At 41.8% G+C, this 18,150-nt stretch overlaps 1 protein-coding gene across 2 annotated transcripts; it reads left to right on the top strand.

Annotated features, from left to right (window-relative positions):
* Window positions 1–1,853: 1,853 nt before the first annotated feature.
* On the top strand, window positions 1,854–17,341 carry ETNPPL (ethanolamine-phosphate phospho-lyase). 2 transcript variants are annotated; one of them, XM_009689388.2, is made up of 13 exons: window positions 1,854–1,953; window positions 4,394–4,512; window positions 4,691–4,850; window positions 5,699–5,773; window positions 7,278–7,371; window positions 8,395–8,511; window positions 10,256–10,338; window positions 11,277–11,502; window positions 12,588–12,742; window positions 13,574–13,663; window positions 13,856–13,986; window positions 14,831–14,898; window positions 15,747–17,341. In XM_009689388.2, the coding sequence occupies exons 1-13, from the start codon at window positions 1,898–1,900 to the stop codon at window positions 15,876–15,878; spliced, it is 1,506 nt and encodes a 501-aa protein (XP_009687683.2). In that variant the 5' UTR covers window positions 1,854–1,897; the 3' UTR covers window positions 15,879–17,341. The 2 variants fall into 2 exon arrangements, with proteins under 2 accessions (XP_009687683.2, XP_009687684.2); XM_009689389.2 differs by having other exon boundaries at window positions 14,837–14,898.
* The last annotated feature ends 809 nt before the right edge of the window (window positions 17,342–18,150 follow it).

An 18,150-nucleotide genomic window follows, 5' to 3' on the forward strand; every position in this document is an offset into this window, starting at 1 on the left:
ACTTTAGTTTTTCCTTACATTACTTCTACAAAGGGGTTGCAATTAGATCCAGTACATAATGTATATGACTTGAACTACCATTAACCATCTTTCTCCAGCTTTCACAAAATCGGGCAAAAGGGAAAAGCATTATAGAGAATTTTTGACAGGCTCTAGACTAAGGCTTGATTTGAATGTTAGCAGATCTAAATGCCCATTCTCTTCTCGATACCCCTCAATGAATCTCTTCCCCTGCCTGTACAATACAACCCTAACTGATGGCTTTGGTAACCCCCTCATGTTTTGTATGCCCATGCCTTCTTCCTGGACAAGGCTCTGAACACAGGCAGCTGCTGATTCAGCTGTGACATGGAGGGCTGGTCATGCTTCTGTAAATGCTGCAAGTGCTGTAGCTTACATGCCTGTTACGCCAGTTGGTGATACGAGGTTTCTGATGGAAGCAGGAAAGCAGGAATGTGCAAGCTGCAAAGCTTCAAAATTAACATCGTCTGAAGAACAGAGGCTCAAGAACATGCCTGTAGAAAAAGAAACACTGGTGCCGCCTGCTAGAGGAGCAGAAAGAAAGGTGTTTTTTCTGTCAGAGATATAAAATATATACAAAAATCATGAAATGTGTTTCCTCATCTGCAAAAAGGAGGATGACTTACTAGATTTACCAATCTAGAAAAGGCAGTATCATCAACACTTGGAATCACTTAATTTAAATACCTCTCTCTGAAAAGTCTTCCAAATACAGTGCTGCAGGTGGCACAGCCCAGCACAGACGCGGTAGCAGGGACGTGGGGCGCAGCTTTTGCTGCTGTCTGCCCTCGCGGCTCAAGGGCCGGCCTCCAGACAGATGAGTGGGCGCATGCATGGCGGAGGGAAGGGAAAGCCAAGGTGCTCCACCAACTTTTTCACTTGACATTCTGAAACGAGATGCATATCCAAGTGAAAATAAGCCATTCTTCCTAAAGAAATCGTCCCCTCCTTTTCTCATGATCTTTGATGTCCACTGACATCAAGTGTCATTGTTATCAAGTGTAACCATTAACAAATATCACATTGAAGCAAATGGGGCCACTTTTACCTCAGTACTTTAATTTGAAAGACATCCTAAAACTAGTTAGACCTAGATCCTGGCTGCACTATAAAGGATGTGCCAGCACAACACAGCAGTGGAACTCTTACTTCAAAAACTAAAGCCTTATTTTACTTACATGTATAAAAACATAACAAAAGTTAGCTCTTACTAATTTGCTGTGCCTTACAGGAAATAAGGACATTGACTTCGATGGATATAGACAGGTATATATCTCACCCTATACTCATGAACAGATTCTGGGAGATAAGTAGCTAAACTGTGAAGGTACTTGAATTGTGACCCTATTTTTGATGAAATTAACCATTTGGGGTCCCTCAAGATGATGTCTATAACAGAAGTGATTTGAAAACTGGAACGAATGATGAAACGAGAGCAATAGCAGGCCCAGAGAAGCAGCCTATTTGAGATGCAGGGCTATTCTGCTTTCCTAAGTTCCCCACACAGTAAGAAACCTTGAGTAGAATTCAACAAGTAGTTCGTTGCTATGCAACTTTGCTATTTTGCTGTTATAGAGTTATGACTAAAAAAAATCTTAACCAAAAGACTGAGGAGCACAGCCTGCAGTTCCTGGCACCGTGTCATAACCATCTGGGCAAAATGACTCCAGCACTGTGCGCCACCCGCACTTATCAGCAGCCCCTCGCTATGCCTTGCATAGACATTAAAGTGAAGTCACCCAAAAGACAAACCATGCGGGGCGGAGGCGGCAGAGCCTGGAGGGAGGGAAGGAGGGAGGGAGGAGGGGTTTGGCAGGGTCCTGGTGCGGGCATAAAAGGCAGCGTGGTGCGGGCGCAGCACAGCCGGGACAGCAGGATGGGGGAGCCCTACAGCAAGGCGGAGACCCTCGCCCTGCGGAAGAAGCATATCGGGTAGGGACGGACCCTGGACGGGGACGGGCTGGGCGGTGGGGCCAGGCAGGGGCTGTGCGACTGCCAAGGTGCCCCACGGGGCCACACAGCTTCGCCACTGCCCAGGGGGGACCCAAATGCAAAGTGCACACTTTTGTGTGTGTGTGTGTGTGTATAGAGATATATATATATATACACACACATTAAAAACATCATCTTTGCACAGACCAGCAAATTTCTGAAGGAGCATATGCCCCCCATGGAGATGACAGAACCCAGTAGGACCTGCCTGGCACAAACTGGAAATTTTGGCTAAGGATATAAGTGCAAATAACTGTTTTTTCGATAGAGGTTCAAATCAGAATTGCATTTGACAAGTAAGTCATTAAGCTTCAAAGCAGAAACAGCCCGAGTGCATGCCCATAGCACTTGCACCGCTGAGGCACTGGCTGTGAGCAGCCGCTAGCCTGCTGCCCTGTGTCAGGGACCGCGACGGGACCTCACTCACCTTGGAAGCTGGGACGGGTCCGACATGTCTTGGTGGGGCTCTGGGGAATTAAGTGCTCCATAGCCAATCCCTGAAGTGCTAAACCACCACAGTATCTTCCGTTTCTGTTGCAAACCAGCTTAGAGTGTCTGTAGCAAACTTGAGAACATGCCAGGTAAGCAGCAAGTCCTCATGGTTAGCGACTGGGGAGGGGGGGAGAGAAAATAACAGGTTAGCTCTTTAGTTTGCCATTCTGATAACTAAATCTTTGAGCCACTACTAATTCCTGGGGAGGAAAATGCAGCCATTAAAACACAGCACATAAAAAAGCTACTTCACTTTTTTAGTAGAGGTGATAGCAGATCAAAGACAAAAAACAGAATATGGTATCTGGACATAGAGCTTTTAAATGCTACTGACCAGTTAGTTTGTGAGAAAACTGAATGCTCTTGAAAAACATACCTCTGCGTTATAAGAAGCTCAGGAGATTATTTGAACAAGGATAACTGGGAGAAAGACAGGAAGGTTCCCCACAACTCTGATCTGAACAACGGTCCCGGCTATGCGCATATCTGATCCCTCCTTATTGCAACATTACTTCCTCCAGAAGGGACAATTTTAATTCCTACTTCAGTAGGCGTTGCCAAGTGGAAAATAAGTCCAGAATGTTAAAGTGAATGCTGGTTGTTTGATAGCTATATCCTAAATAGGTAGACTATATATAGAAAATTAACTAAAGAGTCATAAAAATCAATGGCTTCATAAAGCACACATATTACGTTATCTTTTGGGGCCAGCTGTAAGTTAGGCGGATCTTGCCTGGCAAGGATGGCAGAATTGGGCTGCACTGGATGAACAACAAGGAGCTCTCACAGAAAGGACTGACACATACTAGAATGGAAAACTGTAGTCAAGCAATGACCCTTGAGGATGATGTGCGCCGCTTTCAAAGCGCGGCACCAGAGTTGTCAAAGATAGCAGAGAAGATCTGTGCAATAGGGCTAGAAACAGAGAACATAAATTACTTCACTCTCTATGAGTTACATTTAGGCTCAATAGTTCACACTCTCAATATACCATACAACACAGCTGCATTACTAGCACTGTTTAAGTTACTTGGAAACAACTGTGTTTATCTGAAGCCGTATAAACATTACAAAAAGTTCAGAACTCTTTCCCTCTGATCAGTAATATCATTCAACATAGCTGGAATTTTTCGGGGGGTGGGGGGAAGAGAGAGCATTTATAAGGTACTTTGGATAATTTGACAAGTAGCCAGAGTTATGCCGGAAGCCAGTGATATTTAAATGCTTATAAAACCTACTTTTAAAGATTTTATCCATAACAGGCTGAGAAACTGAGATTTTAGAACCTGCTCCACATCTCCAAAAATTAATCCTGCAATGCATTAGTGTTTTGTTCTTGAATGTGACCTCTATACAGTACAGTCTTCCATTACCGGGTGATGTAGCTATAGCTATTACCCTGTATATAGCTATAGCTATTACCCTGTATATAGCTAAAACAATAGCTATATTATGGGTAATAATATAGCTATTGTTTTAGCTATAGCATTAAACAGTTCTTAACAGCTTAGTTCTACTCCCAGAGAGTTAATTGACTGTACATGTTCATGAGCCATGTAAACAAACAGAACTACATCCTAGAAACACAGCTGGATGTATAAGGACATGGAACGGCTTGCATTCACTGTGCTTCCATGAAGCAACTTAAGAGACAGAATTAGGATGTGAAAACGCCCTTATCAAAGACCTTCTGTTCCCACTGTGCTTGGTGGGCAACATTTTTTATTTCAGTGGCAGCCCTGCTTGCCCACCTTCTAAACTACTCACAAGCTCTTTGCGGAGAGAGGCAGTCATCTCCAGAGCTGCGAAAGATCAACCCTCTCAACACACAAAGGAGGGGGGAACCATGAAGAAAACTAAAGCAGTGTTATTTCATGTATTTTTTTAGGCCTTCCTGCAAAGTTTTCTTTGCCAAGGACCCTCTGAAGATAGTGCGTGCTCAGGGCCAATATATGTTTGATGAGAATGGAGAAAAGTACTTAGACTGTATCAACAACGTCGCACACGGTAAGCACTTGAACCTGTAAGACTGCTTCTGTTGCTGGTGTTTACTTCATTTCCAATAGGAATCATAAGAAGCTTCTTCCAAGTGCTAATGGTATATTCACAATGCTTCTCTGAATCTCCTTATGCGGCTCAATAACTGACTGTTTTGCTAGTAATAATTAATCATTTTCTTCTTTAGTTGGCCACAGTCATCCATATGTGATAAAGGCTGCCACAAAACAGATGGAACTGCTCAATACAAATTCCCGATTCCTGCATGACAACCTGGTTCAGTACGCTCAGCGCCTTACAGCTACCTTGCCAGAGAAACTCTCGGTTTGCTATTTTGTTAACTCTGGGTATGTCTGAATATTTATTTCTTCATTATGACTCTTAAACTCTCCTGTTTAAGATGGACACTCAGAAAAGCTTCGTCTAAACCTTAAACTTAGTGAAGCAGGACTTAGAAACAGCAACAAAAATATTTCCAGTACTGATTAAAGGATCCTTTGTATTTGCAGCTGCCATGTTTAGCATGATGGCTCAATATAATAGAACAACAACTTGAAGCTAGTCTGCTGATTTTATACAAAAAAGAGGGGGGGGAAAAAAGTAAACGAGACCCTGGAAACTGGTGCATACTATTTGCAAACTGACGCAAGCCCTTTGAAGGAAGGAGTGTTCCTTTAGTCTGTGATCGCTTACTTGGCCCAAGCAGGTCACCTCTAGGAACCTGAGAACAGAGGGGCTGCTACGTGTCAGCTTTAAAATTAGTTCTCAGTATTGGGAGCAGGTTTGTGCCTGCTGCTTCCTGACAGTACAAGCGCTGAGGAGACTCCAGCCTGCGCAGAGGGTGGGAAACGCTGCTGGTACAGGCTGAGGTTTTGCAGTTGCGTTGTTCTCTCAGCTGCTGGCTGCTCTCTAAAGTGGTCTCATTTGTACCAAGAGGAGGTAAATATCTACAAGTAAACAGGGGGAGGGAAATAAAGCATCTCTTTGTTTGCTGTTTATACAAAGGGCTGTTTTTACTCCCCTTCTACATGGCATTTACAGTCTCAACCTTAGCCTTCTAATCTGTATAGTAACAGAGCCTGCTGTGTTGGTTGATTATATGCATGCCTCTTCTGTGTTAGAATAAAATTTTTATAGTAAGAGCTTGCTCACTTTTCTGTGGTTGCACGGTCATCTAGTATCTGTTATTATGCAGGTCTGAAGCAAACGATCTTGCTTTACGACTGGCTCGGCAGTACCACGGGCATCAAGATGTGATCACCCTTGAAAAGTAAGTACATAGGATAGCTTATGTGAATGCAGCAAATAACTGCTGCAATTTCTTCAAAAGGGGCTTTGCTGCAAGCTGCCTGCTATTGGTACCGTACAGCCCATGGAAAGAAAAGCTGTGTTGCTTTCCTACTAGAACTGGTCAGGAAACAGTGTTCCTATTCCACATATGGTTAAACACAAGTTTTGAAGATTTCTGGAAAACGGAGATTGTCGGTCACCCCAGAAGGCCAATCACCTGTTACAAGGCATTTCCCACAGAGAGGCCCAAAGAAATTTAGGCCAGAGACCTGAATGTTAGTTTCAGTCACATGGCAGTGAGGGGTCTAGCCACTGCACTGTTCTGGAAACGGGCTTTCTGCCTGGCTCTCTCTGCTAAAAATGTTTCTTTTTGTACAAATAAATACATATACAATGGTCTACAAGAAAGATTCTGTAGCTCTGCAATAGTGCTGATCACCTGCTGCACCAATTTCAGCTCTTCAGCGAAGACATAAATAGGCACATAAAACAAAGCAGTTCCAAAATCAGGAGAAACTGAGAGGCCAGTCAGCCACGGGGAAGGCTGTCGACCAAGTCTCCGGGTTCCCCTGTTCCAGATGCTGCTGTTACACTGGTTAGGCTGGTGTAGGCCTCTGGATCTTTTTCTCACCCTGGGATCACAAATTGCAGGTAGAGCAACTGCAAGACCTGCGTCTCTATCTGAGCAGCACAAAGCTCACTGGAGTCAACCACAGCCAGATCCCCATTAGCCCTCCCTGACTCACCTGGCAGGCTTTGGTGTCACTGACAGTAGCTTCAGTCAGGAGAAACTGATGACAGAGCTGGCTCAGTCATTGGGTTTAATTGTAGACATTTTTTTCCCTGAACATCACAGGTATTTCTTTGTCCAGGTTCCAAGACTCTGGAGGCTTTTGTTACAGCAAGAGTCCCAGTCAGGGTGGGCTTTCTGGCCTTTCTTTTTGACCATCGACAGATTTTGTTGACTGAATAACAGAAAGCTGTAAAGAAGAGAAAGGAGGGCAAAAATATTCTCTCTAAACCCACATGTGTTTCACTATAAGATTGCGATATACCTTTGCTTTGGGTTGAGGTTCCCTTTGCTTCAAGCTTATGGTTGAATGAAAGTGTTTATGCTCTCAATGCATAAGGTTTAAAGGTTTCATTTCCTCATTTCTTGTGTTTAACTGGTGAGCCTGCTAGGGCTACTAGAAGTGGTATAATTCGGGGGACATCATTTCGGTCTGTCCCTATCCTGGCACCTGATCTCACGCAAGGAAAAATCCGACTCCTCGTTCCAGTCTTACTACTGAATTAAAGCCAGCAGCAAGTTTCACACTGCCTTTGGGAGAAGGACTGAGTGAATTAAAACAAGATCCTTTCACAGACACTGCTACTGTTATCGCAGATAGAGTCTCTTATGCTGGATTATTTATGGACACTTGTAAATTTAGCTCTTCCATAAATTTGGTGAAAAGTGACTTTGATATTTAACACTTACGCAGTGCTTACCATGGCCATGTTACATCTCTGATTGACATCAGTCCCTATAAATTTAATCAGCTGGAAAAGGACAGCAAGAAGGAGTTTGTGCACGTGGTAAGTGTGCTTTTTTGTCTTTTGTCATTGTTATGCAGCAATTACCAACATCTGGTGTAAATGTACTTTCATTCCGTTTTGCTAATGTCAGAATACACTGTTGACTGTTTATCAGTGGATTAAATACAGCAAAATTGTTTGCTTTTGGATTTCTAAGAGGGAATTCTTTAGCTACAAGGCTGAATATCCTGCACAGTGCTACAGGCTTCCCAAGTCATTGCACTGTGCAGTTACTCACTTTGAAGAAACTAGCCAATATCTGTTGTGTTAATTTGGCTACAGAAAAGCAGGACTTTTGAATCTACTTCCTAAGACTGGAAAGACAGAGCCCACATATGCTCACACATTGGGGTACAGAGCTCATGGATATCCGATTAAATGGGCTACTGTTACATTGATTTTTAGCCCTATCAGCCTAATCGTGTATATCTTATGCAGACAAAAAGCATACTTAGCCCAGAGTTATACTCAGGACGACATGCAGTTCCTTCCCATCTAGATCTCTTTGTACACTCCCAGAGTAGCCACCTTTCTATAATTCTTCATTTCCTTCATCTACTGAACCTTTCCCAGCACTATTTATAGAGGTTTGAATGTCATACAGATTCACAATGTAAAGAGCATTTTGGAAGCCAAGTGATACAGTGGAAAAAAGCAGTTTTCTGCTTGCGGTGGTGGGTCTTTCTGCAAGAACTTCAAATAAGATCATGGATGAGGACTTGGTATTACAATTTGGGGGAGAGGAAGGAGGGTCTTGAAAAGGTGGATAAGGAAAAGGTGGATGGTTCTTTCAATAGTTGTGGCCTGTATCATTGAACACATCACAGGGCTGGGTTCAAGTTTAAGATCCTATAAATATTTTTGCAGTTCCATGTAGAAACTGAGAATGTGCTAACTCTACTATGTATCTATGTGGAAAGACAGAACTATGTCCTGTTCCAAAAAGACAGAGGAATACAAAAGAAACAAAGTAAATGTTTCACAGAAGCCTCGGCTTCTTTTTAGAAGTCTTGGTCTTTTCAGGCTCCCTCTCCAGATATCTACAGAGGAAAATATAGGGAAGACCACCCAGATCCAGCAAGTGCTTATGCGGAAGAGGTGAAAAAGATTATCGAAGAAACGCAGAAGAATGGACGCAAGGTGCGTGCTTTGTGCTCTGAAATGCTGAAACTTCATCTATTAAGGGTAGTATGAGGGGCATGAAACAGGAGACAAAGGACAAGTTTCTCTACACTTAGTTTCCCTTGCTTCCCCCTACCTTTCATTTTTCTGTGATGGATTCTATGTTCAAAATGTGCCATTTTTCTACCCGATGCTCTTATCAGAATTTTTCTAGGCATCAATGAAAATGGTAAGAAAAGATTGATAATACAGTTGTAAATGAGCAGATAAAACCAAACCAGTTTACTTCCCTCTTTTATGTTTTGGATCAGGAGATTGTAAACAACTTATAGCACAGGCAAGCTTTGAAGTCAGCTAAGAAACTACAGCAAAAGTTCTAGCAAGGATATGTAAAAGGCTCCAGCACGTGGAGAAAGTATGCTAGATAAATTCCTCATTCGAGTTACTTAAGACAACTTTGTGTCATGTAAAACAACATACCTTTCAACCATATGCAAGATAATCTTGAAAAAAACAGCTAATTTCTAAACAGGTTTACTTAAAATGTGTGTTAGTGTTTGGTAGGATGACACTAGCATTTTGAGACATGTAGGGCTTGTTTCAAAGCTCACTGAAGTCAGAGAAGACTTTAGTGGATCTCGGAACAAGTTCCCTTCTAGTCCAATGGGCTTATATCATTCTTCTTTTAGATTCTTCATCAACTTTTTTTATTCTCTACTAACGGATAGTTTTGTTTTTTTCTTCCTTTGTTTCCTTTCTTTTGCATATTTCTTAGGTTTTGGTGACATAGACCTGTGGCAGGACAAGTTGTGCTAAAGGCTAAGCCTCACATGCTATGGGAAGCTTCGTACTCTTTGGCCGTAGCATGCCTCTTCAAATATAGTGTACGGTTCTTTACACGTTACTGCTCGGCCTTGTTTCCAGGAAGACTGCACCAGCCCAGAGAGACCTATTGATGCTCAGGGAGGGGTTCACAAGTGGTGTGGGATGCAATCCCTTAAATAGCAGACTTATGCTGACACTTCGGGGTAATATCATCTCTCTGCTGCATAGACATGTTGACAAGAAACAAAGTTTTGATATTCCAGTGTATTTGATCCGCTGCTCTTGCCCTTCCTGACTTGAAATAACTTTCTTTTTCATTCCTAGCAACTGGAATTATTCAACCCGTAGAATTTTTCTCCTCTTTTGTCAAGTGCCTCATGCTGACATTTTACTGGTTTAGTTATTTACATTAGGCAGGGGCGCCCAAAGCATAGCCTCAGGTCATCTTACAATTTAGGTTCTACCCCTCTCTTCCTGGCATTCCAGATTGACAACAAAGCTGATCACCACATATACCTGTTCCTGGAAAGCCTTGACATTAAGCAAGTTTTATTCACCTCTTGGGGAAAATGGCAAATACTGTTATGCGCCTCCTGTAAATTCAAATCTGTTAATAAATTTACAGAGGTCCTGGGAGCCTGATCCAATATCCACTGACACAAGTAAGTGTCTTCAACATCAACAGCTCTAGGACCAGGACTTAACTAAGGTCCTTGTATTCCAATCAGGTTGCAAAGGTGTCCCTGGCTACTGCAAATTTGGGCACCCCAGATTAAAATATAAATAAATTCTCTAGCTATAGCTGTTCTCAAGCTGTCCAACCCATTGCATGATTAAATTAAGGCACACGTTTAAACATTTATTTCTAGACTGTTAGATATTTGTGCAAAGGCCAAATAAATGAACACAGCTCTTACCTGAGGTTTTTTTTTTGTAGATTGCTGCCTTCATAGCTGAATCCATGCAGAGCTGTGGAGGCCAAGTAATTCCACCAGTGGGCTACTTCCAGAAAGTGGCAGAGTACGTACATCACTTCAAAATGGGCATAACTGGAAAATTAACCGAAGAAACAGGTTTTCACTATGGGCTTATTGAATCAATTCAGCTATCTCCCTCTCTTGCTCTTAGTTATCTGTGATTTCTTTCTTTTCTTGAAGAGTAAGATTCCACTTCTATTTTTTATGGAAAATCAGCTGACTAAAAATAAAATTATTTTTAGCTGGATAATTATCTTTCCTTTTCTATCTTTAATCCTCAGGCCATAAAATTTGATGGAAGATGAAGTTGAACCATCAGAGAGGTAGCCCTGCAGTACCATTACAGTACCCTCGTTTTGCCCCAAAATATCTGATTTTTTTTTTCTTAACACTTAGTGAACTAAATGTTCTATCAATTGAAATTTGTAGTTATGCTTGGTAAGTTTCCAATCACAGTTGCACGCTCCATCTCTGTATTATCACGCTAAAAGCAAAACCATTGGCTGGAAATGGAGTCATTTAAACACAGCCATAAAAAGTAGCTGTGGATATTTGTCAGAATCTTTGGATTTAATGGTAGGTTCATCCAGACCAGAGTAAGAGCCAGAACAATAAAAGACTCAAGTACTACCGCAAAGGAAAACCGTAGTCCATTCACTTGTGACCCAGAGCTCAGAATATCCCTGAAAGCAGGGTCCTGGCAGCAGTCTTTGAGAGAAAAGAGGAAGAACCAGCCTCTTTTAACAGACTGATGGGACACATGCCTGGGCCTTTGGCCACGTAAACACCTTCTGAACACAGCTGCCAGAATTGCAGTATTGAAGTTTAGTACTGAAGCTATGTTTCAGGAAACAAGTTATTTCCTTTTTTCCTCACCTGGTCTCATACCTGAGAATTTCTGTAATATAACTCCCTTGTTCTAGACTGGCTACTTCAGACCAGTTCTGCAGTTGGACATTTGAACTATTCTTTGGTTTTCAGATATGTGCATGCAGCTGGTGGTGTATTCATAGCTGATGAGGTCCAAGTTGGCTTTGGAAGAGTTGGGAAACATTTTTGGGCTTTCCAACTGCAAGGTGAAGACTTTGTGCCTGACATTGTCACCATGGGAAAACCCATTGGCAATGGCCATCCTATGTCTTGTGTAGTCACAACGAGGGAAATTGCTGAAGCTTTTGGTGCCTCTGGATTGGAGTATTTCAATACAGTAAGTTTCTAGATTAAGGTTTGTCTTTTCTTTCTACTTTGGTAGACATTTAGTGGTTGTACAAGTCGTTCAGTTTACGGGGCTAGAGATAAGGACTATCTGCCTACATCTGCATGCATCTCTACGTCGCACGGCTACGAGCTCTAGTCATCCACACACTAATATCTAAAATCAAGTAGAGAAGCTCTGAAACACACTCAGTACCAAGTGGTATATCTGTTCTAGTAAATAAAATGGACCAGCACTAGTTCTGTGGCAAATCATACAGCTCAGCTCATGTCCACATGGATAAAGTCTTCCTCACTCCTTTCTCTCCCTCCGCTCTGAAAGGTTGGCCCTCTCCGCACTGCCACCTGGGCACATCCTCCAGCACATGCCGTGCTCTGCGCCATGCCCCTGCCCTGTATGGGGGGGTCCTGGTTGGCACAGCCCAGAGTCTGTCAGGAACCTTGCTCAAACGCCAGAACAGTGTCTGAGTGGCTGCCTCGGCTGCACTTTGTTTTCTAGGGTAGGCTCAGCCAGGGGTTATGTGCAGGTGGGCTTCAAGTCCTGGTGGACCTCACGGTGCAGGTATCACCTCCCAAAACAGCGACCCTTTGCCAGGAAACATTTGAGCGGCATGCATATCATAAAGGAGCAGTTCTCTTCTTGTTTATTGAGTCCACTTTGTCCTATTGGGACTGAGCCTTCCTACCAGCTACCATGAATTCCTCCTGATTTCAGTTAAAGAGCTCTTTGGATCACTTTACCAATTACTCTTCACAGGGGCAATTTGTCCACAGATGAAATCAGGAAAGCACGAGAGCAGCCTGAACACTTGAGCTGTGAAATTTTCAGACTACTGAAAGCCAAAGCTGAGGCACCAGGAGCTCTGCCATTTGGGCTTTGCTGTGCTGCACAAAGCAGAGGGAACTGAGCTCCACGCTGCCTTCCCTCACAAGCTGCTTGACACAAAATCACCACCTCTTTAAGCTTTCCCCACTCACGCCAAGCAGGAGAGGGCAAGCGCAAACTACAAGGACAGACACAGATGAGTATTTCTGATGGGTTTTGTGTTTTGTTTTCCTATTTGTCTTTGCTATCAGTTTGGAGGCAATCCAGTGTCTTGTGCTATTGGTTTGGCTGTACTAGAAGTAATAGAAAAAGAAGATCTCCAAGGAAATGCAACTCGTGTAGGAAATTATCTCCTAGAATTGCTGTCTGAACAAAAGCAGAAGCATCCCTTATTGGGAGATATCAGGTAGGTGCTTATGGCATTTCAATGTTTCAAAGAGAAGAATGATAATTGCAACAGAAAAATCATTGAGTTTAGGTTGGGGTGGGGAGGCACAGAAAAAGTATGTCATGGTTGTGCTTTATCTCTTTCTGAAATTGGACTTCCCCAAACCAATACTGTAAGACAGCATATTTTTCAGTAAAAGTTTCCATTGATCTAGTTAGTTAGGGTTAAACCTAGCTACTGAACAGGCTCTGGGAGAGAGAGGGGGAAAAAGATCCATCCACTTGCAATAGCTTGGTTGTCAGGATGCCCCTTAGGATTATGGACCTTGTTCAAATCTCTGGTCCATTTCATTTGGAGATGTTGGCATGGGTTTCCCTCATCTCAGGTTAGCACTATGATGACAGAGCTATGACTTGTTTTGGGTAAGCTTCCCCACCAACTACCAGTCACCATGAAAAATCATTAGCAACCTCACAAACTTCCGGTTCTTGTGGGGTTTTTTTGTCTTTTTTAAATTGTTTTTGATCACCCGTCCTCCACAGCTCTCTGGTTTGACATTGCCAGGATAAGAGAGAAAGAAAAGCTTTCTGTCATTCTTAACTGGCCAAGTAACCTTGATGAGACAGCTAAATTTATTTGTCCAGAAATATCTGTTATCCCACTTGATCATCTGAAGTAGTCAGTGCCAAAACATGACAGAACAGAAAAGTCTAGTCTCTTTCCGACTCCTTCCCACCTTGGACTCTGGGAATGAAAATGCAGTTGTTAGAAACAGACCTATATTTGTAGCAGAAGGCTTGAATTACTGACAGCAGATTTCAAATTTCTTTATCCTCCTCTGTACTCTAGGGGTGTTGGATTGTTTGTTGGAGTGGATCTGGTGAAGGATCAGCAAAAGAGAACACCAGCCACAGCTGAAGCCCTTCACCTTATTTACAAGTAATTTTTTTTTTTTTTTTTTTAAGACTTCCATAGCAGTTACTCATTAATTTCAGTTTATATTTGGGTTGCTTTTGATAATATAGTACTGGAAAAAGCAAAAAAGTTAAAATCTAACTGGCCTGAAGTGTCTAACAGAACACAATATAATTTTGTACTTGTGTTTTACATAGCTGTTTACTTTTTCCACAGGCTGAAAGAACAGCAAATCCTTCTTAGTGCAGATGGACCTCACAGAAACATATTAAAATTTAAACCGCCAATGTGTTTCACTATGGAAGATGCAAAACACATAGTGGACAAAATTGATGTACTTCTCACAGGTGTGTATGCTTTCCTAAGGATACTCCTCTTTGCTCATTTCCAAATGACACCTTAGAAACTCCAACTACAGTACCATAATCTAGGCCGTTACATGTAAGGAAAAATAATCAATTATGTTTCTTACTCCTTGTCTGAACTGTTACTCTTCATGGCATTTATTGTAAATACATAAAAAAGTTCCATACATAGGATCTAGAGCAGGATTTTGCCTAAAAAGTTTGGATAAACTTTCTCACAGACTCAGCATTTACTTACGATTTACTTCTGGTCACGTATGCTAAGGAGCAAACAGGTTAACTCCTCACAGGCCTCAAAGACACTGCTGAAACACTGGTCAAACTATCCATAATGCTCTTTACCTTTTTTTTGTTGTTTTGAACTGACTTACTTCAACATAATTGTCTCATTCAGATTTAGCCTGAAGGTTTCCAAACTCTGAGGGCCAATGCAGGAGAAAACATCACCAGGTACACCATTAGCATAAAGACTCTCCAAACCTTTCCTAGACTGAATGCTCCCTATCTCCTGAGGAGATTTGAACAAATGGAGTTAGACTAGCAGGAACCTGGTGGAGAAAGTCAGAAATCAGCTCTACAAGGCCTATCTGAACCCCTGTACTATGGTTAAGCTTGCTAATTTCATTCTCTTCTCTAACCACCCACAAGCTACACAGTCCTGGTCAAATTTCCTCAAAATCATGTTTCAGGAAGTATTCATTTTCTTGTATTATTCTGCTGCGTAACAAATGCATAGAGAAAGGGTCAATTAGATATTTTTGGACCTCATTCAGCTGTTAAACGAGCTGTATACTTTCCCTGATTCTTTTTTTCTTTCTTTTTTAAGAAATAGAAGAGGCAACTGGAATGAAGACAGGAAATGATGCATCTACAAATGCACAGTGTAAAATAAAAGTATGTTTTGAGTTTTTTTGGAATCTTAATCATATAGATGTTTGGTGAAGTAAGTATGAATGACTTTAGCAGAAATGTCTTCATTTTTGGAAGTGTAAGTAGGTCTACACATTGAAACCAAGATTACCTCTTAAAAGAAACCTGAGAGAATCATGTTACTGGGGCAAATCTAAAAAGAGCTGAGCAAGAGAGACCCTAAAACAAGAAACACCTTGCAGACAAGCCCATGGCCCCGTCTCCCTTATATGCAAACAAAATCAACCAGTCTCTGGACTGCACACACTTGTGAGCTAAGCAGTCCAGAATGATACTAGTCTGAGGTATGAAGTGCTACCAATGGGAGTTTGGCTTTCTAAGCAAGCCTTCAACCTGGAAGGCCTCCAAGCTTGCAGACCATTCCAAGGGTTTCATTTCCTCTGTAGGTCCGTGAGCGAGAACGGCTGCCATGCATCCAAACTGGGACTTCCTAGGTTGCAGCACCACCTTTGGACAAATCATACATAATTTCTCATACCCTTAAAAATATGTATCACCACTTATGTTTTACAAAAGCTCGCTGAGCTATCCTTTGGCAAGTTTTCCAGTGCTGCTGAGAATGGCAAAAAATAGTTCAATTGCCCATGGATGTAACAATTAAGGCAGAAATCCTGTGGATTACTGGCCCTTTAAATAAAACTAGATTTGGGGTGCAAAACTCCTCTTACACTCTGCTGTACACACTCAGCTCAATTTCATTCAAAGGTAAGAAGTTACGCCACTACAAAAGGGGAGTCAGGCAGAACCAAGTGTAATAGCTACCTATTGAAAGAAATATGCACACCTTCATTGACGTTTTGTTTGTGTTTCAGACAAAAGGAGGGAATTCCCAACCAGAGTCTGTTACTGCAAGCGTCAGCCATATCAATGGAGCTCCCTGCAAACAAGAAAATGGTTTTTATTCTGATAAACGCTCAGTGCCAAGTAAAAGACTACAAACATGAAGAGGAGAAGTTTTCTTCTTCAGTTCAAATTTGTTTCCTGTTTGCTATTGAGATGATGAGTGCAATAGTCTGAGTCCTATGATCTGTTTGAAGCCTAGTCCTATCTTTCTTGTGCTGGTTAAATTCCTGTTAGCTTCATTAGGAGTTTAAAATATATGTTCAGATACGTGAAAACTGCATTAAGTGGCCTGAAATCTAAACGTGACAGAATGGGCACGTGACACATGAATTAAATTATTTCAGTTCCTTGGTGCTGATCACAGGCTTGACATAGGCACAAAAACCTCAGTGAAATCTGTGGATTTACCCATGTTACACAGAATCTGAACCACTGCTTAACCACTATGCAAGCACCTATTAACATGATACGCTTAACATGCTGTTTTTAGAATATTTTAAATTTCAATATGCAATATTGAGATGTTAATTGCTTCCCATGTTTTAATGGCTGAATTCACAAAACAATGCTTGAGAGAGAAATCGTTATTATCTTCTAGCATGACTTAGGTCCTATGGACCATATTCCCAGCTGATGTAAATTGGTGTAGCTTTGTTAATGTCAATGATGCTCTACCAAGAGTCTGCCACTGTGCACGCAGAGACACAGTGTTTATGCAAGGCACTTTCCCTTGGTGTTCAGAGAAAATGAAGACTGTGGATCATAATTTTCTATGGATAAAGCAACTTTTATAGATGACTATTTATACAGAGTTAGATTTTATGAATCTTTTTGAAAGTTTATATATTGTACCCTCTCAGTTCACAAAATATGCAAACAGAGTACATGTAATTTCAGATACACTGATTGAATTGAACCTGCAGGTCTCTCAAAAATGACGTTCCCAGGGACAGCCCAGCTCACATTCCCATGGCTTTTAGATGTCTTGAAAAATCAAAGGAACTAGTGCCTCACCCTTCCCTAACACTGCTGCTACTTTTTGTCATTGGAGGTGAAGAGTTGCATACTGGTTGCACAGGATCCTGATACACAATTGGCTATGCTAATTTGATAGACTACTAAAATGAGAAGACCACCGCAGAGAGTATGTGTGCAACCACTTTGCAGCCACTGCCTAGCTGTGCTGCAGGCACCTTTGACTTCCTTGCTGTCTTGTCAACGTTAAATTTCAATGAGAACACTCAAGCCCTGTTTTTCAACACCTGCACAACCTCACTCTATGAAACATACTGAGGGTTTTACAAATGGTTTGTATTTCAGGGAGAAGGCAGAACTATGTCTCCCATTTAATTTTCATATCCCAAGTTCCGCTTTTTTGTAGTTGCTGCTATGGACTCTACTGGTATGACTGAAAATTGAGCACCTTACCTAGCTTCGTATTTCCCACGTTTGCTACATTAATATTGATATTGCCTGTTTAACTTCTTCCAACATCACCAAGCTGGCTTATTTCCTATTTCATGATTCTTTAATAATTCCCCGAAATAAATCTCGTAATTATGAAGTCCTCCACAAAGGGTTTTTTTTTTTAAACTTTATTCTTTATTAACACCTATTTGATGAGGAAAATAAATTTAGTTTTGGCCTGCAGTACTCTCTGTGCCAAAACAAAACTGGATAGGCTACATAAGCAACTCTTACCCTCCAAGCTAGACATTACCTCAGCCTCCACAAAGTTATTCAAGTACTTGTGTGGCTATGCTGTAAACTGGATTAGACCCCTGCTAACCCTTTACCAGAAAGCACATCAGAATACAACTTCCGGAATAAAACTACACAGAGACCTAAATCAACCTAATTTGGAGGGGAAGGGGGATTTTCTTCAGACTAGACAATCCACTGAAAGACTAACATAATACGACAAGCATACCAAAGGCACGTTTCTGTGGCACTTTAAACTGCTCTAAATTGAGGCTTTAATACACAAGTGCCTTAATACACCTTCCTACCAACACAGTCATAGACACACCCACACACATATTTTATTAGCACGAGCAGTTCTGTGATGGACTTGCAATTTAACTTACCCTGTGAAGCCCGCAGCAGGAGGAGAGCACCTATATTATGTGCTACTAAGACGCCAAGCACCTCATACTCACTCACACCAAGGTAACCCCACCGGTGCCTTCTGCACCAGTCAACAGGTTTAGTGACAGCTGCAATCTTCCCAAAACTGTATTTTAAAAAAGCCTAAGTTTGAGGTGAGGAGGAGATTGCAGCTTTAAAATTGCAAGATGCCTATCTCTCCCCTCTATCCTTCCCGTGTCTTGTTTCCCCACATGCTGAAAATACATGGAACAGCAGTTGCTCCAA

Source organism: Struthio camelus, chromosome 4 (assembly GCF_040807025.1).
Source record: "Struthio camelus isolate bStrCam1 chromosome 4, bStrCam1.hap1, whole genome shotgun sequence".
In the NCBI taxonomy this organism is placed as follows: domain Eukaryota; kingdom Metazoa; phylum Chordata; class Aves; order Struthioniformes; family Struthionidae; genus Struthio; species Struthio camelus.

Excerpts from the sequence above, each read along its gene's own strand:
- ETNPPL (XM_009689388.2), top strand. The coding sequence starts at position 1,898 with ATGGGGGAGCCCTACAGCAAGGCGGAGACCCTCGCCCTGCGGAAGAAG. Across the intron at positions 4,513-4,690 it reads TATCAACAACGTCGCACACG|TTGGCCACAGTCATCCATAT; the intron begins GTAAGCACTTGA and ends TTTCTTCTTTAG. Across the intron at positions 12,743-13,573 it reads CCCTTATTGGGAGATATCAG|GGGTGTTGGATTGTTTGTTG; the intron begins GTAGGTGCTTAT and ends TCTGTACTCTAG.